Source organism: Andrographis paniculata, unplaced genomic scaffold (assembly GCF_009805555.1).
Source record: "Andrographis paniculata isolate CXL003 unplaced genomic scaffold, ASM980555v1 Contig65END, whole genome shotgun sequence".
In the NCBI taxonomy this organism is placed as follows: domain Eukaryota; kingdom Viridiplantae; phylum Streptophyta; class Magnoliopsida; order Lamiales; family Acanthaceae; genus Andrographis; species Andrographis paniculata.
In genome coordinates this window covers 3,097,311-3,122,230 of record NW_026137601.1, presented here as the reverse complement: position 1 = coordinate 3,122,230, position 24,920 = coordinate 3,097,311, and the positions used below count along the sequence as shown (strand labels likewise).

General features: G+C 29.7%; 4 protein-coding genes across 6 annotated transcripts; 1 reads left to right on the top strand and 3 right to left on the bottom strand.

The window, feature by feature from the left end:
• Positions 1–3,229: 3,229 nt before the first annotated feature.
• Positions 3,230–11,509, top strand: LOC127262173 (probable linoleate 9S-lipoxygenase 5). Its single transcript, XM_051290716.1, has 9 exons — positions 3,230–3,408; positions 5,496–5,788; positions 8,707–8,947; positions 9,036–9,377; positions 9,459–9,544; positions 9,641–9,748; positions 9,822–10,129; positions 10,225–10,488; positions 10,566–11,509. Exons 1-9 carry the CDS (start codon positions 3,261–3,263, stop codon positions 11,317–11,319), a joined length of 2,544 nt encoding a protein of 847 aa, XP_051146673.1. The 5' UTR covers positions 3,230–3,260; the 3' UTR covers positions 11,320–11,509.
• Positions 11,510–11,520: 11 nt separating this feature from the next.
• LOC127262176 (calreticulin-like) lies at positions 11,521–14,939 on the bottom strand. Its single transcript, XM_051290731.1, has 14 exons — positions 14,720–14,939; positions 13,985–14,092; positions 13,703–13,895; positions 13,350–13,608; positions 13,194–13,250; positions 13,034–13,081; positions 12,867–12,953; positions 12,738–12,795; positions 12,586–12,653; positions 12,376–12,471; positions 12,206–12,253; positions 12,069–12,098; positions 11,847–11,978; positions 11,521–11,749 (listed from the first exon to the last, which is right to left on the bottom strand). The coding sequence occupies exons 1-14, from the start codon at positions 14,922–14,924 to the stop codon at positions 11,738–11,740; spliced, it is 1,401 nt and encodes a 466-aa protein (XP_051146688.1). The 5' UTR covers positions 14,925–14,939; the 3' UTR covers positions 11,521–11,737.
• A 2,722-nt stretch (positions 14,940–17,661) lies between these two features.
• LOC127262180 (uncharacterized) lies at positions 17,662–18,752 on the bottom strand. Of its 3 annotated transcripts, none has more exons than XM_051290739.1 (4): positions 18,425–18,752; positions 18,199–18,331; positions 18,017–18,135; positions 17,662–17,929 (listed from the first exon to the last, which is right to left on the bottom strand). In XM_051290739.1, the coding sequence occupies exons 1-4, from the start codon at positions 18,520–18,522 to the stop codon at positions 17,851–17,853; spliced, it is 429 nt and encodes a 142-aa protein (XP_051146696.1). In that variant the 5' UTR covers positions 18,523–18,752; the 3' UTR covers positions 17,662–17,850. The 3 variants fall into 3 exon arrangements, with proteins under 3 accessions (XP_051146696.1, XP_051146694.1, XP_051146695.1); XM_051290737.1 differs by having other exon boundaries at positions 18,199–18,311; positions 18,425–18,751; XM_051290738.1 differs by having other exon boundaries at positions 18,199–18,308; positions 18,425–18,740.
• Positions 18,753–22,686: 3,934 nt separating this feature from the next.
• Positions 22,687–24,513, bottom strand: LOC127262589 (universal stress protein A-like protein). Its single transcript, XM_051291342.1, has 4 exons — positions 24,333–24,513; positions 24,144–24,253; positions 23,182–23,300; positions 22,687–22,765 (listed from the first exon to the last, which is right to left on the bottom strand). The coding sequence occupies exons 1-4, from the start codon at positions 24,511–24,513 to the stop codon at positions 22,687–22,689; spliced, it is 489 nt and encodes a 162-aa protein (XP_051147299.1).
• Between the last annotated feature and the right edge of the window lie 407 nt (positions 24,514–24,920).

Below are 24,920 nucleotides of genomic sequence, written 5' to 3'. Positions count from 1 at the left end.
TTTGGATTCGAATCGGGTTCAAGCTGACAATTTTATATTACTCTTATGGTTCAACCCGACACGAACACAATTCGAAAATACGAATTGACACCTTTAAATTAGAATAGACAAAATATATTTTTATCGGAGAATTGGGAAATTTCTTAATAATATATATATATATATTGTAAAAAGAAGATAATGAATAATGTATGGAGGTGGGAATGGGGTTTTAATATTTGTGTTTTTATTGCTAGAAATAAAGTAAACAGTTTGTAGGCATTAAATGTGGTCCATGTGTGCATTCAGTAAACCCAACAAACTCACTCATTCAATTAACCAATATGTCACAACAAACAAGATATATTAAATTTGATAATACTCTAAAATATATATATATTTTCATATTTTTTTTTTTTTGTGAGAAATAAATATATTTGATGTAATATTTTTCTTAAAAAAAAAAAATATAACAGTGTCAAACATCCAAAATTGGTGTCTAAATAAAGCCTAAAGCTTTGCAACCAATGTATATATATACAAATTGGTGCTGATAATTTGCTATAGTCACCACATGATATTGAAATTAATTATAATCAGTATGCATTGTGTGAATTATTTTTATATATTCTCAATTCATATAATATATTTATATTATGTTAATATATGTACTCTATAAATTATTATTGTATATGATATCAGTTTTTACTAATTAATTTGTTTGTGTTATGTTAAGATATGCACATCTTATATTAAAATCATCAATCATGACATGTATCATCAATTCATACCTTGTCTAGTGAACTTTTTGTATAAAAATAATAAATTAAATTTTGATGTTTTTGAAATAAATAAATAAATAAAATTAAAACAGTAAAATCTATCCCAAAAACTCCAAAACCAATAACCACAGAGAGTGTGCTTACTTGTCATATTATAATTATGGTTTTAGTTTTGGTTTTGGTTTTGAATAATAAAATTTTGAATTGAAATAGTTGTTTGATGTGATATAATTATGTATTAACGTGATATTTTGAATGTAAAATTGGATTTTAATGTAATAAAATAAATAAAAATTGGGTACTCCCTCCGTCCCACCACAATTGACACTATTTTCATTTTTTTCTGTCCCGTAACAATGGACACATTTCTATTTTTGGTAAAAATTATTAAACAAAAACATATTTAACAAATATAAATTAACTTAATTAACTACATAACATACCACATCATAAATGACTTAGAATCCACTCAAAACCCCTTTATTTCTACCTCTCTCCTAAAAAAAAAAAAATATTTTCTATATTTAAAACTATATATCTTTTATAAAATTGATTTATGTTTCATTATAAATAAACAAAAATATTTTTTTATTTACTTGTATTATAGAAAATTTTATTCTCTACAAAATGATATTCATATTGCATATATTTTTAAATTGCTACATAATTTTTAAATATTTAAACATATATTTTAATTTTTTAAAATCATATATATTAAATTTATTTTAAAACTATAAATATTATTAATTATACAAAAAATAATATCATAATATCATAACTAATTATTATTATTAACTAATTAAACATCAAAGGGCTCAATTCTGGTGGAACGGATAAATGGAGAATTTGATATGATATTTTTTTTAAAAAAAATTAAAATAGTAAAATTAGAAGAAAAAAAATCTCATAAATAAACATAGCCATATAATTTATTTTTTTAAAAGAAAAATAAAATAGATGTTTAATTAATTAATTGTTAACCGTAATGTTTTAAATAAAATTTTGACATGTATATAAATATAATGTAATAAGTTTTGGTTCCTTACGCCTTTTTATACTCATTTTTTTCCCATTCAATCCACCAATCATTTAATTCTTTTAAAGTGCATTATATTTATATACATGTCAAAATTTTATTTAACACATTACGGTTAACAATTAATTAATTAATTAATTAATTAGGGCGGACCAATAATGGAGACTAAACTACATATACTTATATGACAGACACAGAGATACATAACATAAATAGGGTAGTGTATACCTGTCGAATTCTTACAAACCTATACTGTTTGTTTGTTTGTTTGTGATTTTAATTTTAGATTTTACTATTTATTAGTATTATTTTAAATATATATATATTAAATTAAATACATAATTTTTTACTTTTTTTTTAATAAATTTAAACTTAATTGTATCTAACCATTATTTCAATTTAAATTCGGGTAAATTATATAACACTCCACTCCTAATTTGTATTTTAACAAAAATGCACAAAAACATCATGTGTTTTATTTATTGCGTGAAATCCCTTTGTGATAATGTAAAATTTGCAGGCTTTCTTGTTCAAAACTGATATTTGATTATAAATAAATACCTAAATTAGGCAAATTTTATACAAACAAAAAAAAAACAAAATATTTGAAATAATTTTTTTGAATAAAATAAAATAATAAATATTTGAAATAATTTTTTTGAATAAAATAAAATAATAAATTATTAATTAATCCTTCATTTTTATAGTTTTTGAAGACAAATTGTTTTCTGATTTTTTTATATAAAAACTATAAAAGTAAATGATTAAATTTATTTTATTAAAAAAATTATTTAAGATATTTAATTTTTTTTATTTGTATAAAACTTGCATAAATTGAGTCTTTATTTAAAATTAAATATCAGATTTGGACAATGAGGATATTTTGTGCAAATTTTATATTAACATAAGGAGGTTTCACGCAATAAATAAATCACATGACCGGTGTTTTTGTTTATTTTTACTAAAATACAATTAGGTGTTATATAATTTACCCTTTAAAATTTATACTCCCATTGTCCCAAAACTATAGTTTGGGTTGTATTTGACACGAGGTTTAAGGAATAATGATATTATATTAGTAGCGGGTAAAAAGTACGGGTAAAATATTTTTTTGCCCTTGTGTGTGTATTAGTGTAAAAAAATAGTGGCAAATATGTAATAATAATGAAAAAGTAAGGGTAGTTTTATAGTGATATGATTATTTATAAAAATGAGACTATTATTTTGGGATGGACAAAAATGGTAAACATGACTATTATTGTATTGAGACGGAGGTATTATTATTTAAAACCTCAAATCCAACTCTAAAACCAACTAACAAACAAACCCTACATACATACTTTAGAAATGTGGCTATAAATATGACCACAGAACAAAACCCTTTTATTATCATTGCTAAGTATATATATATATATATATATATATATCTTAGAGAGAGAGACAGAGAGAGAGAGAGAGAGAGAATGGAGATTAAGGGAAGGGTAGTGTTGATGAAGAAGAATAGTTTGGATGTGAAGGATTTGGGAGCTTCCATTGGTGATAGGCTGGATGAGCTCCTTGGTAATAAGGTCTCTCTGCAACTCATTACTTCCCCCAAACCTACCCCTACAGGTAATACATACATATATATATATATATATACACCTCTTTCTCTCTCTCTCTCAAGAAAGAAAGAAAGAAAGGAAATGGTGGATGCACATACTTGATTTTTCTTAAATTAACAGTAAAGAAATTCATCTTCTTTCTTTTCTCTCCCTATAAGTATGTTTTGTGTGTGTTATACTCTCCTGTCTCAAAATATTTGCAATTTTTTTTGTATTTTATATATACTCATTTTATTTCTTTTTACCTACTTTTATCAATACTACAATTTATCAAATTATTTCAAAGAATAAGAATAAAAATAGCCTTTTTTTTTCTTCCATTTGTCCGGCTGTATGGGTCTCATTTACTTTTTGCGTCATAGTACTTAACATTAAAAATATTCTTATATTTGTATAATTTTTTTGTACAAATGTCATTATAATAGTATTATAAGACACTAATTAATAGAAGTATTTTTGTCAATATATCTTAATTTATACTATCGTTTTCATATAATAATTAATATTCAAATATCATTATATAATGTAGAAAGTAAATGAGACCCGACACGAATTTAAAAAGAAAAGCTAATAAATAAATTGTGAATGAAGTAGTATATGCTTTGTAATATCTCGAAACCATATATATATATATATATATAAACAAAATTACATGTGGAATTAGAAAAAATAAAATAAAAAAATATTTAAATGAATTGCTCTGAAGATAATTTGATAACTACATAGTATCTCATTTATCCAAAAGTGTGTTATCACTGCAAGAAAATATATTTTTTGTAACGAAATTTTTTTGTCTTTAAATCTACTTTTTTCGTTACCAATGATATTAGAGACGGAATTAATGATGGAATTACGTTAGCTACATGATTTTTAGGGACGGAATTCTGTTACAAATATACTATTTTTTTTATTTTTTTATTTTTTTAGTGTATACAATGAAAGTACTACAATTAATACAAAATTGAATTATGTAATTAATTTAATTTTAATGAAAAAGGTATAAGATCCCTTTTCTTTATCTAAAGATCTCTCTGCCAAAAGTTAGATAATGTTTTTGAAAAGTTTTTTTTGACACTATAAATAACATGTTTCACAATTAGATTCAAATCGTTTTTTTAAAAAAAAAAAATTTCGATGTGATATTTTTATAAAAAAAATAATAATTTATTTTTATAAAAAACTATAAAATTATAAAATATAGAAAAAAATGTTAGCTTGTTTACTTGAGGTTAATTAGATTTTGGCGTTTTGATCTTAATAGTGATTTGTATATTATGATATTTTGTTAGAAAAAATATTGTATTTGTATAAAGTATTATTATGATTGTGTTGTTAAGAAATTGAAATCAAATTTTTATATAATTTGCATGTTCACTAAATCGAAAAAAAAAAAAGTCAAAATCCATAATTTTCAAGTATTTTTACACTATGAGATTGTGGTATGAATTTTTTATTATTATTATTATTTTTTCTAGTTGCATTTTATTTCATTTTTTGTCCTAATTATCATATAGGGTTTAATTGTTCATGTTGTGTTTTTGTTTTTGTTTAGTATTAATTCTCTATTTTCATAGTTTTTAAGGTAAAATAAACATGTAATTTAGTGTGTTTGTTTCTATTTTAAATAAAAAAATATCATTATTCTTCTCGTAGAGTTTTCAATAAAGATACACTTTTATCTCAAAAAATATCATGTTAAAATACTATTTAAACTAAATTCAAATTAATATTATTTCAAATTAATTTCAAAGTACCACAAAACAAAATATTTTAAATAAATATAGGGATGAATATAATATTTTTTTAAATAAAAATAATAGATAAAATGATTTTTAAAAAAGAATTTGAAATGTACTTTATAGATAAAATTATTATTGAAAGCAGTCTTTATATTAAAAAAAACCATAGATGCAAATGTTGAATGTATTTTTTTAAGTTTGATTTTTGAGTTTTAGTTTCAACCTAATATTTTATATGAGAAATTTTATTTGTACTAAAAATTCGCAATAATTATATAATAAAAAAATATTAAAATTGAACTTCAAAAGAATCAAACTATTATTTTACGAAACTTGAAATAATTAATATTTACAGAGAACAAAGAGAAACGAAAGCCGAGCGAGGCGGCGTACTTAGAGAAATGGATCACCACCGTTACCTCAGTCGCGCCGGATGAAGACTCCATCTTCAATGTTAATTTCCATTGGGAGGAGTCTTTCGACATTCCCGGCGCATTCATCGTCAGAAATTTTCATCACTCCGAATTCTACCTCAAGACTCTCACGCTCGACGACGTTCCCGGCGCCGGTAGCATCCACTTCATTTGCAACTCGTGGATTTATTCCGATGAAAAGTACAAATTGCCGCGTGTCTTTTTCACAAATAAGGTAAATTCTGTTTACATAAATATTTTTGAAATTTTTGATACTATTTATCAATAATAATTCATTTAAAAAAAATTCTTGGGATATGTTTCTTTAGCTCGAAATTCTCAAATTTTTACTATTTGTACTCTGCTTCGAAAAAAAGTATTTTTTTCTCTCACAAATATCACATTAAATATTATTTTAATACTACACTCAAATCAAACTTTTTCTCAAGCTAATGAAAAGAAACACACCTATATTTTTTCTTTTCACTTAATATCACATTAAACACTCAATATTTTTATTATTTCCAAAAAAATTCAATGTTTTCAAAGCTTCTGTCTCATGTATTTGTTACTTGAACATGTTAAATATGATGAATAGGATTAAAGACTCTCAATTTAACCTATTTATGTAATTCAATATAAGTTGATACTCCATTTGTCATCCAATTATGTGCTCATTTGACCAAACACGAGTTTTAAAAAAAAATATACAAGAATAGAAATTTTTACTTTTTTTTTTAAAGAAAAGTAATAATTTTTTACTAAAAAAAAAAAGAAATTAATTTGGATGACAACCAAAAAAAGGAAAGTGAACGTATATTTGAATGACGGAAATACTTATTAGAGTAAATTATATATATTCTTTTGTTTTTTTAAGTAAAAATACACAAAAATATTTTTGTGTTTTAGTCAAATATATAAAATACTTATTATTTTATTTATTACGTAAAATCTCAATATGTTATATTAAAGTATGCGACAAATACCCTTTCATCCAAAATTGCTGTTTTGTGGTAAATGTGTGAATAATTATGCAAATTTTATATAAATGAAATAATAAAATATTCTAAATAATATATTTTTTTGAAAAAATAAAATAAATAACTAAATAATTTATCAACAATTCATTAATAGTTTCTTTTAGAAAAATTGTTATTTGATTTTAACAAAATAAAAAAAAAATTACAAAATAAAAATTTGTCAATTATTTATTAATTTATTTTATTCAAATAATATTATTTAAGATAGTTTACTTTTTTGTAACAATTTATTTAGCTGCGACAAATATTCCACCATATTTAGACATTTTTCTAGTAGTTATAAAACATGTATAGTTAGATGTGTGTTTATAATTAAACATCAATTTTGGAAAAAATGATATTTTGTACATATTTTAATTTAACATAAAGAGATTTAACGCTATAAATAAAACTCATTGTGTTATTTGCATTTATACTAAAACACACGGAATATTATGAAATTTACCTTACTTATTATGACAATTATACTAAAATCGATTTAAATTCTTAAATATATTAATTACATCTATTAGAGTATCGGTTATATAATTATTTTAATTGTATTATCTCATTTATCTCTCCAATCCACATTAATATTCAAATTATTTACTTTAACACTTGTTGTAATATCATTATTTTCAACTCATTACATTTACTATTTTATAAAATCAATTATAATTTATTTATTTTTATATATTTTTGTTATCTAATAAAATATTACTTATTATTATTATTAATATATTTAAATTTCAAGATATTAATGATTGTATTTACTTGTGCGATTTCGATTTTGGTTTTACCATTCCAAATTTATTTTTCTTAACAAAAACACCTATTTTTTATTTATTATATTATACTAAAATTAAATTTTATATTCAACACATCATATCAATACATATTTATATTATATCAAACAACTATTTAAATTTTAAATTTTACTATTCAAACCAAAACTCAAAACCAAAATTTCATATGTTAGTAATTTGTATAATAATTTTGAAATATTAAATTATTCAAAATTTTGGGATAGTGATATTTAAAAAAATGAACATAAACATTTTAAAAATTTTAAAATTATAATTTTGAAATAAAAAGAATTAGAAAATCTAAATAATTAAATACATATATATATATATATAAACATGATATTTTGAAATAAATTTGAATTATATTTGTTTAGATAAATTATGAATAAAGTAAAATTTTAAAAACTTTAAATTTCAAATATTGACTACTAAATAATTAAGTTTTTATATTATTATTATTATTATTATTAGAGGTAATAAATTCTTAGAAAATATAATATAATAATATATATGTGTGATTATATGTATTTTGTAAAAAAAAAAATAGAAAATCTTATAGATAACGAGGAAGATGACTGTAACATATGTTTTTAAATATAAAATTAACAAAAGTTATCTTAATATTATTGATGTATATATATATTAAAATTAATTATTTATTGAAGTATTATTGATGTATATATATATATATATATTAAAATTAATTATTTATTGAAGTAAAAATGGACTTTGTTATAGAGTATAATTTTTTATGAGGATAATTTACTTATCATGAGAAATACAACGTTTTATTAAATACATATGTGCTTATTTGGCTTAGTTGTAAAATTTTAATTAGTTGTAATTTAATTTTCATCATCCTCATTATTATTGCTGCTATTATTTTCCTAACTTATTGGCCAGATGCACTTATAAAAAAATAATAATAATAAATTCACCAGAAATATATATATATATATATATATATATTCTACCAGTAAAACATAAAAAATTAAGTTGCAAATTGTTCAAATTTTCAAGAATAAATATAATCAAGTATATTAGGACGGATAAAATTAGGCTATACAATAAAAAATATTATCCGACTTAATTAATAAAAATAAAATAAAATAAAATAAGCTTAAGGTTTGTTTATTGGGGTTTCGATTTTTTTATTTTTTTTTATTTTTTGAAATTCAATTTTAACAATAGTTTGCATGTCATTTCTATAGGTAACATAATATATTTCTATACCAAACTTTGATGATTGCTAGTTAAATAATTTAAAATTAATTTCTAATATAGACAAAAGTTGTTTATTTAACTCTTAACGATTCTAATTTTTTCAGACGTATCTTCCCGACGAAACTCCGGCGCCAATCCGGCCGTACAGAGAAGAACAGTTAGCCATCTTACGAGGGGACGGGACCGGGGAGCTGCAAGAATGGGACCGGGTTTATGACTACGCGTATTACAACGACCTAGGCAATCCCGACAAGGGGGAGGATTTTTCCCGGCCGGTCCTCGGGGGATCAAGGGACTATCCTTATCCCCGTAGGGGCCGTACCGGGAGACCCCCCACCAAGTCAGGTTTGTCGTCCAATTATCAAAACAAGTTTATCACAAGCATATTCTAAAACATTTAGAACATTGACATAGCGCTTTTTTGATCATATAGAACCTAATACGGAGACTAGGATTCCGCTTATCAAAGGGTTAAGTATATACGTCCCAAGAGACGAGCGTTTTGGACACTTGAAAATGTCGGATTTCTTAGCCTTCGGGCTCAAATCGATATTCCAATTCATCGTGCCAGAGGTCGCGCATCCTTCAGACAGCATCAGCAACGAGTTCGATAGATTCGAAGAGGCACTTGACATTTACAAAGGCGGGATCAAGCTGCCTAAAGGTCCTCTAGTTCAAAAATTGTACGAAAGCATCCCGTTCGAGTTGCTCAAGGAGTTTCTCCCAACCGACGGCGAGGGGCTCTTCAAGTTCCCGACGCCTCAAATAATTCAACGTAAGCTCCGGCTTAGTTTAGGCTAAAAGTATTCGATCCGCGTAAAATGCAATGCTATATAATGAAATGTTTTCGTCGTAGATGACAAGTCCGCATGGAGAACAGACGAAGAATTCGCAAGAGAAATGCTCGCCGGAGTGAACCCCGTCATCATAAGCCGTCTTGAGGTGCACAAAAAAATTATCGTTCGGATTCTAAAAATCTTTGATCTCTATACCGTACCTTAACAAAGTATTTTAGCGTTGTTCGGGTACGCCTTGCAGGAGTTCCCTCCGAGAAGTAGGCTCGACCGGAGAGTGTATGGCGACCAAACCAGCACGATAGCGGCGCATCACATACAGAACCAATTGGATGGGCTCGCCATTGACGAGGTACGTATCCTCGACTCAAACAAGTTTCTCAACCGAGGACAATGAACTCAAAACTTGCCACTCGCGAGTGCAGGCAATCAAGGCGAACCGACTGTTCATACTGAACCATCACGACACGCTTATGCCATATGTAAGGAGGATCAACGCAACGACTGGAACAAAACTATACGCTACAAGAACTATCCTCTTCCTGCAAGCAAACGGGCAGCTGAAGCCCGTAGCCATCGAGCTAAGCCTGCCTCATCCCGATGGAGATCAGCACGGTGCAGTGAGCAAAGTGTACACACCTTCTAATCACGGCGTCGAAGGCACCGTCTGGCAGTTGGCGAAAGCGTATGCCACTGTCAATGATGCCGGAGTCCATCAGCTCCTTAGCCACTGGTATGTATATATACGCGACAATTCGAAACATTTATCCTTTCTGATCTGAATCAATCAAGGCCTATATATACTCATCAGTGAAAACTTGTCGACAGGCTGAATACACACGCCGTGATAGAGCCATTTATCATTGCAGCATACCGGCAGCTGAGCACGATGCACCCTATACACAAGCTGCTGCAGCCTCACTTCCGGTACACGATGAACATCAACGCTTTCGCGCGGGAGATACTGCTGAACGCCGGGGGACTTCTCGAGGCCACAGTTTTCCCCGGGAAGTATGCTATGGAACTCTCTGCAGTTGTCTACAAGGACTGGTGTTTCACGGATCAAGCACTTCCAGCTGATCTGCTCAAAAGGCAAGTAGTTATCATTATCGTTTTCGACACACTTACAGTTTTTATGAAGTTCGGATAACGAAGGTTGTAATCTGCAGAGGAATGGCGGTCGAGGATCCAAGCGCGCCATACAGCCTTCGCCTGCTAATCGAGGACTACCCCTACGCCGTGGACGGGCTCGAGATCTGGTTCGCCATAAAAGCATGGGTGGAGGACTACTGCAGCTTCTACTACAAATCCGACGACACAGTCAAGAACGACACCGAGCTACAATCATGGTGGAAGGAGCTCCGGGAGAAGGGGCACGGGGACAAGAAAGACGAGCCGTGGTGGCCAAAGATGCAGACGCGAAAGGAAATGGTGGACTCATGCACCACGATCATATGGATCGCCTCCGCGCTGCATGCAGCCGTCAACTTCGGACAGTACTCGTATGCAGGCTACATGCCCAACCGCCCAACAGTGAGCCGGCGGCTGATGCCGGAGCCAGGCAGTGAGGAGTACGAGGCGATGAAGACCGACCCAGAGAAGGTGTTCTTCAGGACCATCACGGCGAGAATGCAGACGCTGCTCGGGATTGCGCTGATCGAGCTGCTGTCGAGGCATTCGACAGACGAGGTGTACCTGGGGCAGAGGGAGACGCCGGAGTGGACGGCGGACGCGAAACCGAAGGAGGATTTTGAAAAGTTTGGGAAGAGGTTGGGAGAAATAGAAGAGAAGATAGAGAGGATGAACAGTGAGGGGAAATATGGGAATAGAATTGGACCTGTGAAGCTTCCTTACACTTTGCTGTTGCCTACCAGTGAGCCTGGATTGACTGGCAGAGGCATTCCTAACAGCACATCTATGTGATCTTCATCCGCAACCTGAATCTGGAACAATGTTTGCCAATAAAGCAGTCCAATAATAAAGCATTTCAATATTATCATCATATATATTTATAGACCGATATTCAATAAAGCAGGGAGGATCTTCCAATGCTTTCTTGTTTGTATTTTGTAGTTTGTGATGATAATGAAATGGAAATGGAAATGTTATACCAGTAGGGACTCGTTTCGACGAAAACTACGAAAGAGCTTTTATTATTCCTCAAGGAGTTTTGACTGAAACTATTGTGAAGCCTGCAAGCAAAGAAACAAGTCACAGCCAAAGCCAGCTTGCTATCTCCAACCATATTAATAAAGCAATCAATCCTAAATTTAGAAAAATAAAATATCGGGATCTGATCTGCTGTTTGCTTGATTTCTAGGTAGCATCGCATGCCCACACCCTACAATTCATCCTGCAAAACAAATTGATGAAACAAATGTGAGAAAAGAGCCAATTAATGGGAAAGGAACGTTTTGGAAACAAAGAAAATATATAACTACTGCCTTTACATGTGCATCACTGTCGACTTCAGCCAGAGGGTCATCTAAGCCTTTTGAGTCTGTTTTGGCATCATCATCATCATCATCATCAACATCGTTGGCATCATCAGCATCGTCAGAGTCATCATCTGCATCTTCAGCCTGTACAAAGGAAGAACCGCGTGGTTAAGCAACAATAGGCATGAGATAAAACCTACACAGCATGATTTTAAAGCAAGATTCAGCACTTACATCAGAATCGACATTAGCATTCTTTGATTCCTGAAAAGAGAGGCAAATATTACTGTTAGAATTCGGAAACAAATTGTGGGGAGCTTGCAACTTTGCTCCAAGCTAAGGAAATATGTATCTGTATATATATATAATACCTCCTCTTCACTCTTCTTCTCTGCTTCTTCAAAAGCTGCCTTCTCCACCTGTATTTGACCATTCCTTGAATGTATTAGTAAGATGGTAACACCCCCTTTCCATTTTCAAGGATATTGAATTATTGAGAAAATATCAATAAAAAATATATTAATAAAACAAATGTACATACATCCTTTTGCTTGCCCCATGTATCTTCAGCTAGCTTCTTGGCATATTCGGGGTCATCAGTCAACAAGACATTGTCGAACAAGGTACCGGACTTTACCTGGAGATGCACATACTCGTTAACTTATAAAAACCAAAGCTGAAATACAGGTGTTCTTTATTTGCCTTCCTCAAAGATATAGAACTGAAGCAGAACATGTAGAAGTTTCTATACCTGCCACAACTCAATACCCACATACTTAAGATTTGGGTATACATAGAGTTCTGGGTCATCTTTAAAATCTGCAATGCCATGTATATTGAAATTAGAAGCTTTTGAAACACCATGGCTTGTAAGATGCCGACAACAATAAAAGTTAAAAATACCAGGGTTGTCGATCAAAGGTGCTTCCCACTTGCCCTTGTAGTTGGAGTTCTTAATTTCCTGGTGGTAGAAAAAGCTAGTCATGCACAGTCCATAAAGTATCAATAAAACTGAACTGAAACCTCATTCACCTTTGGCTTCCATGGTCCCTTGTACTCAGGGTTGGGAATGGTTGGTGCAGTCCACTCACCATCTTCTTCATCATTCCAGTCTTCCGGCTGAGAATAGAAAATGAAAAGGAAAGACATCAGGCACTATCCCCTGGATAAATGGCTAGCACTTAATGTGATTTTGTTACCTTTTTGGCTTCAGGATCTGGAATCTCCTTAGGGATTTCATCATAACCCTGTTGGCACAGATTTTTTGAATTTGTATCAAACTCAATAGCGCTAAGCTAACATGACAGCAACCTTCATGTGATAATATCATAATTTTTATGTATGCAACAATATATTCACCTCTGGCTTCTTGTCTTCAGGGTCAGGAATATATTCCTTATCATCCCAGTCTTCAGGCTGCCATTTGGAACCCAGAAATTATACAAACACTTTCTAAAGCACACGATGTACAAATGTGAAACTTCAGTTTATGTGTGTGAACCAAAATGAGAAAACCTTTTTGGCCTTGGGATCCTTGATTTTCTTTGGAGGCAGAATATCCCAATCAGAGTACAAGCTACCAGACTGCTTCTCAACATTGTCGATAAGAGTTGTGTAAGTAGCATCAGGGCGGAGAATAAATGTATACACATGAGTCAGCTGGTCTGTTTCACATGGAACATCCTTCTTGATCAAGTGGTTTGTTCCCTTGTATGTGAGAATTGAGTGGACTTTTCTGGTGGTATACCCACAGATGTCGGGTCCAAACATGATGCTGCAGTTAACCATGCACAACATATTAGCATTTCCATCAACACATAACAAAAGTGATCCAGGCGGATAAGGAATAATCAAATGATGATGCAAACCTGTATGGAGTGTCACCACCAAATTTCTTCTGGTCAATGTTACCACTTAGGAGTTTCATGTATCCTCCACCACAGTCAAGCTTCTGCTCGTGCTTGACAGAGAACTGGAAAACTAAGGTCTTATCTTTGTTGCTAAATTCAGGGAACTCAGCAGAAATGGCATAGAACCTATAATCTTCACTAGTCTGGATACCTGCAGTAGGATAACGAAAACAATAGAGCTTCCATCCTGTGTACTTTCAATACTTATAAGAACTGCACAGAACGAAACAATTTGATTACCTTTGTCATTAGAGTCTCCATTCCATTTTCCGGAAGTGTGGTTCCATTCACCAGCCATGTTCTCATCTCTCTTCCAGTCAGATTTGACCCATCGACTTTCCCATCCATCTGCATTTATTAGCATAAAAAATCATTGATAATAAACAACCAACGGAAACAACAATTATCTATTTGCATTCACAAGGCGATTGCTGCTGCTGCTGCTGTTGTTATGATTAAGCAGTGTCTCTGTCATTAGCCATTAAAATAAGCAGTGATCACAATCATACTGAATTGCTACATTTACACTGTCCTTATAATGTGTTCTGGAACTGCATTGGAGTCATCTTTGTCTATAACCAATTAGCCTCGCACGTTAGAGGAGATCATAAAAAACAAATCGATATCCACTTGTCTTTGTCTATAACCAATTAGCCTCGCACGTTAGAGGAGATCATAAAAAACAAATCGATATCCACTTGTCTTTGTCTATAACCAATTAGCCTCGCACGTTAGAGGAGATCATAAAAAACAAATCGATATCCACTTGTAGAATATACAATCATCGATCATCCAAAAAACGAAAAACAGACGTAAAATTATTCTCCAGTCGATGCAGATTACACGTAAAAGTACATTTCATTAGTTAAGAGCAATCAAACGATACAGAATACGCATCAGATGCCTATAATCCAAAAATCCACACACATAAACCGAAACCAAATTGATCAAATTAAGCAGAGACAACAAAATTACCATCAAAACGCTCCTCAAAGAACACTTTCGCGGAGGCACAAGCGAAGGCAAGAGAGAGGCTAATGGCCAGAGAAAGAAAACCCGGCCTAACGACATGCAATCTCCTCTGCATTATCGCCATGACTGTGTTCCCTACTAAAGCCACAGAAAACCTCAGATCTGCTACCAAAGGGTTTATATAGGCCCAATGCCTGCGTGATCCCATTTCCAGACGCCGTCTGACGTGGACATATTCGGTTACGTGTACGAATCACAGAATGCCACATAAGATTGAAACTGTCACATTGACACGTGGCACAACTGCATTGGGACTAGACACGAATTGGACAGTCCGCCCGCTCACAAGATTGTGGGGTGAAGCTGGAAATGAATGACGGATTTACCCTCATATATAAATGTTAAAAATACGACGATGAGGGTAATATAGAAAATTCAATTAATAATACTACAAGCGTGGAACTCTTCCTTTTTATAACAAAAAAATTATGATAAAATTAGTGAAATAAATTTTTTATTATATTTTGATCTTAATAAACGTATGAAGTCTGCAACAATCTCTATTAGAAATTAGTTTCTGAAAAATCATTACTACAACTAGCATGATGGACAAAATAGTTGCATTAGATAGAAAAATAAAAATTGGATTTGTTTGTTTAGGTTTTTTAATTTGAAATAATTTCTTTTTACTTGAGACATGAATAAGTTACCTCTATACTATAAAAAATAATATTTTATTTAAAAAATATTATTTTTTTTTGTGAAATAATAAAATATATATTATATATGAACCACTGTATTGATTTTGACTAAATTAACAAATTAATTTGAAGTAATTAATAAATTATCAGAACGCGCATAAACCTTACCAAGTTAGCACATTAATGTATTGTGTAAGTTATATTTTGTAATATGTTTGTATTACATGTAATCAAGGCCGGCCTTGGGCTCGGGCGAGAGGGCGCCCGTCTAGGGCCCAATCTAAATAAGGGTCGTAACATATTTATATATACATATTATTTGAATTTTATATATTAATAGAGGAATGTGGGAATGTGGTTTGATAGTTACAAATTCTGTCTCAAAATTTGAAAGTATTTTTTAATGCATTAAACAAAGTTAATATTAATCAATACTATTATTAATATTTTGCATATAAACATATTAAGTTTTATTTTATTCAATTATTTATATTTTATTATAGCTAAAAAAATATATTATTTATAAATATTGTTTAGACAAAATTATTATTAATACTATTATTGATATTTTATCTAAAAAATACTAGAAAAAATTATTTTATCTAATTATTTATATTTTATTATAGGTAAAAATATATATATATACTTCATCCGCCCCTTATTTATCTATTTGTTTGTTTTTTCATGGAGTTTTAGGAATATTAGTATTATATTGATGTGTTGTATGAATAAAATAGAAATGACAAGGGTATTTTTAATGTTAATAGAAAGTACCGTTACTAGAAAAAAATAATATTTTATTATGGGACTGATCAAAATAGAAAAATTGATAAATTGTTAAGGGACATACTGAGAGAGAGGGAGTATATCATTTATAAGGGGTTTTTTTAATTTTTTTTTCATTAAGAAGAAAATAAGTATTAGACAAAATTATTATTATTATTATTATTAGGCGAAATTATCAATAACTCTCTTGTTGTTTTAAAATTTAGCGTAAATCCTCTCTATAATTTATAAATTGTATGACGTCCTTTTATACTTTCAAAATTGTTAGAATAAAACTTATTTTTATATTCTTTTGGACGATGAGAAGATGATTTTTCGTCTATATTTTTTTATATGATGTGAGTTTCATATAACATTTGTTAAAGTATAAAAGGGACGCCACAAATTTTTAAAGTACATAAAAATTTTATGCTAAATTTCAAAATTACATAGAAATTATGAACAATTTTGTTTTATTATTATTATTGATATTTTTGCATAAAAATATTAAAAAAAATGTTTTTTTTATTATTTATATTTTATTATAAGTAAAAAAACTATTATATATATATATATATATTCAAGGCCCTTAATTTTTATTTCACCCCGGGTCCTTCAAAAGTCGGGACCCGCCCTGCATGTAATTATATAATGTGTTATACCATATATTGTATTAATATTTGTTGTGTGAGTTATATATTGTATTGTGTTATATAATTTGTTTATTATACTATACTGTTAAACTCAGAATATATTGCTTTGAAATTAAAATTATTTTTTATTATTTAAAATTTTAAAATAAGATTAAAGTATATAATTATTATGAATATTTTGTAATATAATTAAATTATATTAATGATATTAGTGTAATAAGTAAAAGCAAATACAATGATTTTGTTTTCTAAAAAATGCCTCTAGAGGGATTTTAAATCTCGGTTCTCCAAGTTTTTTTTTTGAGCGAATCGATCTTTTAAAAAAAATCGGTCACAATAATTCATTTCGAGTGCGATAGAAAAAGATGAGAGAATAGATAAATTCTTCTCAAATTTCGGTCCATATGCTTCTTCTTTCAAAGAAATCGCTCAAGCCAAAAATCTCATATTTCTTCCGTTGGGTTCTAAGGGTACTATTTATTTTTTGTGTGTTGATCTTTAAATATTAATTATTATATAAAAAACGTAATACAAATTAAAAAAAAATTGCAAAAATACTTTCATTAGTTTTTTATAATACTAATAGAATGATATTATACAGAAAGTTATACATATATTTAATATTACTACAATAATGTAAAAGTTAAATACGATCTTAGGGCGGAAGGAGAAAATAAATTTTAACTCTATAAAGAAGCCATTGTATTTTCACTAAGATGTAAGAAAAAATTTCAATAATTGTATTAGAAAAAAAAAATGAATTAATTGATTTGTAACGCATCAAGATGATAAAGTAGAGGAATAGATTGATTTGAAATAAAGATAATAATAAAATCAAATTTATTGATTTACATAACAACCAAGTGAAATACAACACATGATGATCCATCCCGTAAATGGATAAGATACAATATTTTATCAAAGCTGATTATAATAATAATATATAAAAAAAAAAAAAAAAAAAAAAAAAAAAAAAAAAAACTTAACAATATTTGTATGAATCAAACAAACATTTTCAATTAGGGTTCTTGACAATGAGAATTGGGCATTTTAATGTCTGTGCACACTGGCTGCTCACACTCCCAAGAAATGCCCTGTCGTCGTCGTCCCCAAATGAAATCGAATCAAATCAAATCATACAGAGAGTAAGTTTAAATTAAAGAGTTTAGGGGGGTAGGTACCTCTTGATGGGACCATAGCCATGGCTTCCCACCACCACCAAGTCCACCTTCAGCCTGGCAGCCACCTCGCAGATCACATCCCTCGGATCGCCATTCTCCACCATCTTCTCCACCTTCAACTGCGCGTGAAAAGACCGTATTGCCCCCAGTGATTAATTAATTAATTAGTTAATTAATTTTACCTCGCTGTTGAAGTCGGTGCAGAGAGTGGAAGCCTTTTCCAGAACCTTCTCGGCCACCTCTTTGGCGTAGCGCTCCATGCTGGTGATTATGCTCGACGAGAATAGGTACCCTGCTAAAATCAATTCAATGAACCTTCAATTGATCAGATCAGATCAGATCAGATCTTGATTAGAATTTAGAATAGAATAATAGAATAGTTTTTTTTTATGATTTTAGGGAGGTTACCTGCGGAGTCGAGGGCGGAGTAGACGGGGAGAGGGGTTTTGGCGTGGAGGAGGAAGAGAGTGTCGTCGCGATTGAGGAGGAGTGTTTGTAGACACCATGAGAGCGCGCGGGAGCTCTCCTCACCGTCATCAATGGCCACCAGAATCTTACGCCCCATTTGATTTCAACTCCAATCAATTCAATTTTGAAATATTTCAGTATCCGCCTGCCGATATATATATATATATCTATAGTAGCGTGTGCCGTACAGGTACAGCCGCCGAGGGATTCAATCCGGCGGTGGTTCGTTTAATTGTTTGGTGGTTTTGCAAATGGTGGGCTTTGATGGTATCGGAGCGTCTTGGTTGGTTTTTGGGGTGTGGTTTTGGATTTTGCCTTTTTTTTTTTTTTAATTAAAAATTTAAAAATATCTTTGAAAACATAGTGATAATATATATATTTTTTATCGCGTGGGAATCCGAAAGTGCTCGATGAATAAATTTCAAACTGAATTTAATATCCTACAAACATGATCTTACCGTCACAAATTTAACTTTCATACCATTCGGTCATCCATTTCGAAACAATAGTAGTCCTTTTTGTGCAGTGAAAAACATACTTTTGTTATTTTTCTCTTGAAAGTTAAAAAGGAAAAAAAATTAGATTATATATCATTACATTTTGTATAATTGAAAATAAATATGTTTGGACAAAATTAATGAAAATAGTACATTGATTTGAAATAATGAAATAATATATTGATAATGTTAAAAATATATAAAAATATTTAATTACTTGTATGATACTCTCGGATAAATTATTCCTGATATATGAATTTAGATATCGTATGATTAGTAAATAATTAAAAAATATAATAATAAAGATAATTATAAATTAATATTAAAATAATAATTTAATTAAAATAATCAGTTATAAATTATAAAATTTAAAATACGATTAAAATGTATAATTATATATAATTTTTTAAAAAAATAAATCATATGAAACAAATCGAAATGGAGGATATGAATATTTAATGTGGGAAGAGAATAGTTTATTAGTAGTATATTTATAATTCATATAAAAAATTAAAATTATTTTGAATGATTAAGTAATTATTATATTAAATAAAAACAATAATATGATGTATTTTGATAATATTATATATATATTTATATAATTTACATCTTAATAAAAATATATTAATACAATGTGAACATATATAATCAAAATATAAAGATATAATAAGTATTGATTGAGATGTAACATATACAACTTTTATAATTATGTGTAGTAGACATGATGCACGTCGAAATGTTATAAGTGGATCCATAGGCAATGTGCCATTTGTCACATAATTAATTGCTATCTATCTATTATTGATTTTTAATCAACAATAAATCATTATTAGAAACAAGACCAATGAAAAAATAACAATAACTTGATAAAGTAGGGTAAGATTGGGATTTTTTTTTTTATATATATTTTTAAATATAATTTATAAAATTATATCAAAAATTGTTAAAAAAACATTTAAATTATATCATCTTAAAACTTATATATATATAAATACAAACATTATGTGCAAAAATCATCACATCATCGTCGTCATCATTATTATTATTATTATAAATTTTGGTCCGTCGTTTAAAGCATATAATTCAACCGGCCTCTAAAAAATATAATAGTTGGCCTGCTCTTTAGATTTGTCCATCTGATTCGACTTAAATTATTTAACTCAAACCCAAGCTCAAACCATTTATCCTCAACACAAATCCTTAGCCATTTATTAGATTGGTTATAATCGTAAGTAATTTTATTTAAATAATATTGCACCTGAGGCTAAGCCTTAATTCCAATTATCTCTCTCGCCGCTGAAATATCAAAGTCCATCAGAGATAGTTCATTGTTAGAGGAGTTCACCATTACGTCCCGAAGAGAAGCCGCCGTTAAACCTATGTTCGTCCGAGCAGACGATCAATCATTGTTTGGGAGCTGTTCGTCGGAGGGGAAGCGAATCTCCGTCATCGTCCTCATCCGATCTAAAATTCACTGACATGAGTTGTTTGAATTGGGCGAATTTTGAGTTCTAGAATTGCACATTTAGGTAAGTTTGTTTGGTTTTCATTTGATTTCATAATATAGTTGTAATTTTATTTCGGTTATATCAATTTGGATTTAATTCAAATTCGCTTCTACTACTAATTAAATCATAATATTTTTACAATGTATTGCTCGAATAAATTCATCAATCCGGGAATATAGATTTACAACAGTAGTATCAGAATTTGGCAACCAACTCCGAAATTGAAAAAAAATAAAAAATGTTTGAGTTTGGTAGGACTTGATCCGTGGTAAAAGACTAAACTCTTATCTCTTTAGTTTTTCAGTATATTATTTGTTCTATAGCATATGTGAGTAAATAATATGCTGAAATTATTTATGTTGATTGATTATGCATGTTTTGATAATTAGTAGAATCATTTTGGAATATGTTATAGTTTCTTGTATTTTTTCTTGGTTGAATTTTTTGAAGTTACGTCCTGGTTCCTTGATTGTTTGTTATTCAGGTATTCTTTGGATTATTAATAATTGCAATAGTCATTGTTGTGATGCATGTTTAATTTTATGTATATTTAAATTTCTTTGGAAGAAGACAAAATATAAACTAAAAGTTAAAATTTAATTTTAAAATAATAATAATAAATAATATTTTAAAATATGGGCCCATAAAAGGTTGAGCAGTTGCTCACCTTACTCCTGCTATAAGCCGCGCTATGAATCGGATAAGAGAGGGCCTAGTGCATGACAAGTTTGCACATGCCGTGTTCGAACAAATCGAGGAAGGGAGGACTCAAAAGTATTCTCTGGAAGATGGCCTTGTTGTGACGAAAGGCTACCGAATGTACGTACCAAAATGGGAGAACTTAAGGAGAGATATCCTGCGAGAATGTCATGACATCAAGTATGCCGGACATCCAGATGTTCAGAGGACTTTGGCTCTCCTCCGAGAATGCTACTATTGGTCGGGCATGAAGGGGACATAAAGGACTATGTCGGGACGTGCCTTATTTGCCAGCAGGATAATGTAGAGAACCAACCACCCGCAGGTTTGATGCAGCCCTTGCCGATACCTTGGAGGATGTGGGAAAACATCTCTATGGACTTTGATGTATGTAAGTATATATCTAATAAATATGTATTTGAGATTAAACTAATAAAAGACTATATTTTTTAATTTACTACAAAAATTCAAATGACCCATTTGGACCGGGAGGGAGAAAGTATATAGTAGTATCTTGAAAATTTTATTTAGGAATATGTTCAATTGACATTGTATGTATAATGTAATGACAATGACAAAATTATAATAATATCTTTAGATTACTAGTAATATCTAAATTGATGAAAAAATAGTCATTATTTATAATATAATTTGACAAACAAATTTAAATAAAGGCAAATATAAGCTTTATAGACAAATAAGGATAAAAATATAAATATAAACAACTTACTATATAGTAAAAACAATCACAATATCTTTAGATTCGGCCGGGGATTTACCCAATGCGCACTTTCGGATAGCGATTGCGGATTTCCACGTCATTAAAAAAAAAAATCACAATATGCCCCGTAAAGAATGGTTAGATGGTGTGAGAGTGAACTCGTAAACGTCCGACGCATTACAAACTGATACACTTCATAAAAAAATGGAAGAAATAAATAATAGGAATTGAAAGACACATTCATGTATATAAATTCATTATTGAAAAGGGAATGCATAAAAGCATAATATGCATATTTATTTGTCTATATATATAATCATTAAGTAATAAATTTAGATTGTTAAGTACTCAATAAATCCTCAAGTTGAGGATAATAATATCTATAGCACACCACCAGCGAACACTATTCTTGGCAAATACTCCCTCCGTCTCAAACAAGGTGCAATATTTACTTTTGACACAAGTTTTTAGGTGGGTATTATTAAGTAAGATAATTTAGCAATTAGGTGATGTGATGGAGAGAGAAATATATATTTTTATTTTTTTAGAGGGGATAAAGTGTGGGGTAGAGATTAAGTATAATTAATTATTTCTTATTTTGAAAATGTTGCATGGTGATTGGGACATACCAAAAAAGAAATGTTGCAGGGTGTTTGAGACGGAGGGAGTACTAGACAACAAACTCAACCAAGAAAGCGTCGGTGTGATTCATATCAATGACGTTGCAATTATCCGTTAAACCGTCGCGCCAATTCGGTCATTCTTGTAAGCCAACAACTAATTAGGCTTCTTGACTATTAAAACGGGACATTTGACATTTTGTGCACAATGACTGCTTACGCTTCCCAGCAATGCCCTGCATCCATCACATTAATATTCATTGTAATGTCACGTGTAATAACTAATTAAATATGTACAAGAAGCATATATCAAGATTCAATAATCTTGACTAATTAAAAATTCATTATACAAAAATAATTGGCTCAAATAAAAAAAATTAGGATTGAGATGGAGAAAAATTGAAAACAAATCCTATTTGGGTCTCTCTCTATATATATATATTATTAAAAAAAATTAAATCTTGTGATCTTAAGTACTTTATATTACATGTGTATGTCCTATGCTTTTAAATACACATTTAATTTATTATAAAATGATAATTTGTAGTTATTGTTCTATTTATTATTTTTAAATTTATAGGATCATATATATTTAATCAACCTTTTAATTTAACAATAATATCAATTTAAAAAATTAATTTAAATATAGAACCTTTTGATGACGCCGTAGCCATGGCTTCCAATGACCAGAAGGTCCGCCTTAAGTTTTTCAGCCGCTTCACATATCACATCCCTTGGGTCTCCATTCTCTACCAACATCTCCACTTTAATCTATATATAATATATACGTAACATACACACATTTTAAATATGGTAAATTTAAATATAATTTAATTTTCAATATTGTATTCTTGTTATTTTAATATTTTCTTTATTTATTTTCAAATATTAAATGTGATATTTGATATGGATACTTTGGCTAAATTGCACAAAATTCAACTGTGGTTTCATAAAATTGCACCAAATTCCCCGTACTTCTAAACTAAAACTGCATCAAACTTCTTCGTGGTTTCATAAACTTTGCGTCTAACCCCTCAACGGTCCTTATTTAACGATATTTGATCTAAATGCGCTCAAACTGCGAATAAATTTTAGAATCTCAGTTTTTAAACTCCTAAAATTAAAAATATATTTATTTTTTCAATATATTTAACCTAAAAAAATAGTAAATATAAACTCTTAAAACCTGAAAAAATAATTGAGTATATTTACTATTTTTTTAGGGTAAATATAAAAAAAATAAATATATTTGTAATTTTAGAGGTTTATAAATTGAGATTCTAAAATTTATTCGCAGTTTGAGCGCATTTAGGTCAAATACCGTTAAATAAGGACTACTGAGGGGGTTAGACGCAAAGTTTATGAAACCACGAGGGAGCTTGATGCATTTTTAGAAGCATGGGGGATTTTGTGCAATTTCATGAAACAACGGGTGGATTTTGTGCAATTTAGCCGGATATTTTTTTGAGTAAGTTGAAAAAATCATTGTATATTATTTCGACCTATCAAATCTGATAGACTGTCTAGAAGAAAATTTTAACAACAACATATATATATGTGTATGTATATATATATATATATATATATATTGCAAGTGTAATCAAATGATATTACATGATCATCATAGTCCTTGCAAATCCGTTTAGCCTTATCTGCGACATTTTGAGCTATCTTGCTGGTTTGCTGATCCATGGTGTCGATTACATCGGACGAAAACAAATATCCTTTAAAATGTATCGAATCAGATGATATTCTCGATCGTATAAATATATAAGTGTTATATACGATTGTTTATATACATACCTGTAGAATCACCGGTGGTGGAGTTAGAGGGAATGTGTCTAGCATAAAGAAGAACAATGGTATCTTGAGAGCCCGAACCATGTTTAGCGACAATATTCCTAAGACACCATGTTAGAGCGTAGGAGCTTTGATCGCTATCATCAACAGCCACTACGATATTACGTCCTTTAACATCTTCCATTTCTTGAATCTACAAGCGATCGATCTAATGAGATAATATCGTATATGGATGTGTGTTTGCTCGACTTGATTGAGGAAACATTTAAGGATATTTTTCAAATGTAATTTTATTACATTTTCATTGAAAGAAACTCTAGTATGCATGTATGATTGTGATCATATTTGTCTACTAAATAAGATTTAATTTATAAAATCTATTTATAACATGTGGTAATAGTTTTTTTTTTTAATAAATATATTCTTATAAATTCTTTTTAATTATTATAATAAAATTATTATTATTATTATTATTTTTTTTCAAAATATGAGAAATATTAGGCAAGAACTTGGGATCTCAAGACATGAAATTAGTTAAGATAAATTCAGCATTGCTAAATGTAATCACAACCATTAATTTAAATATTATTT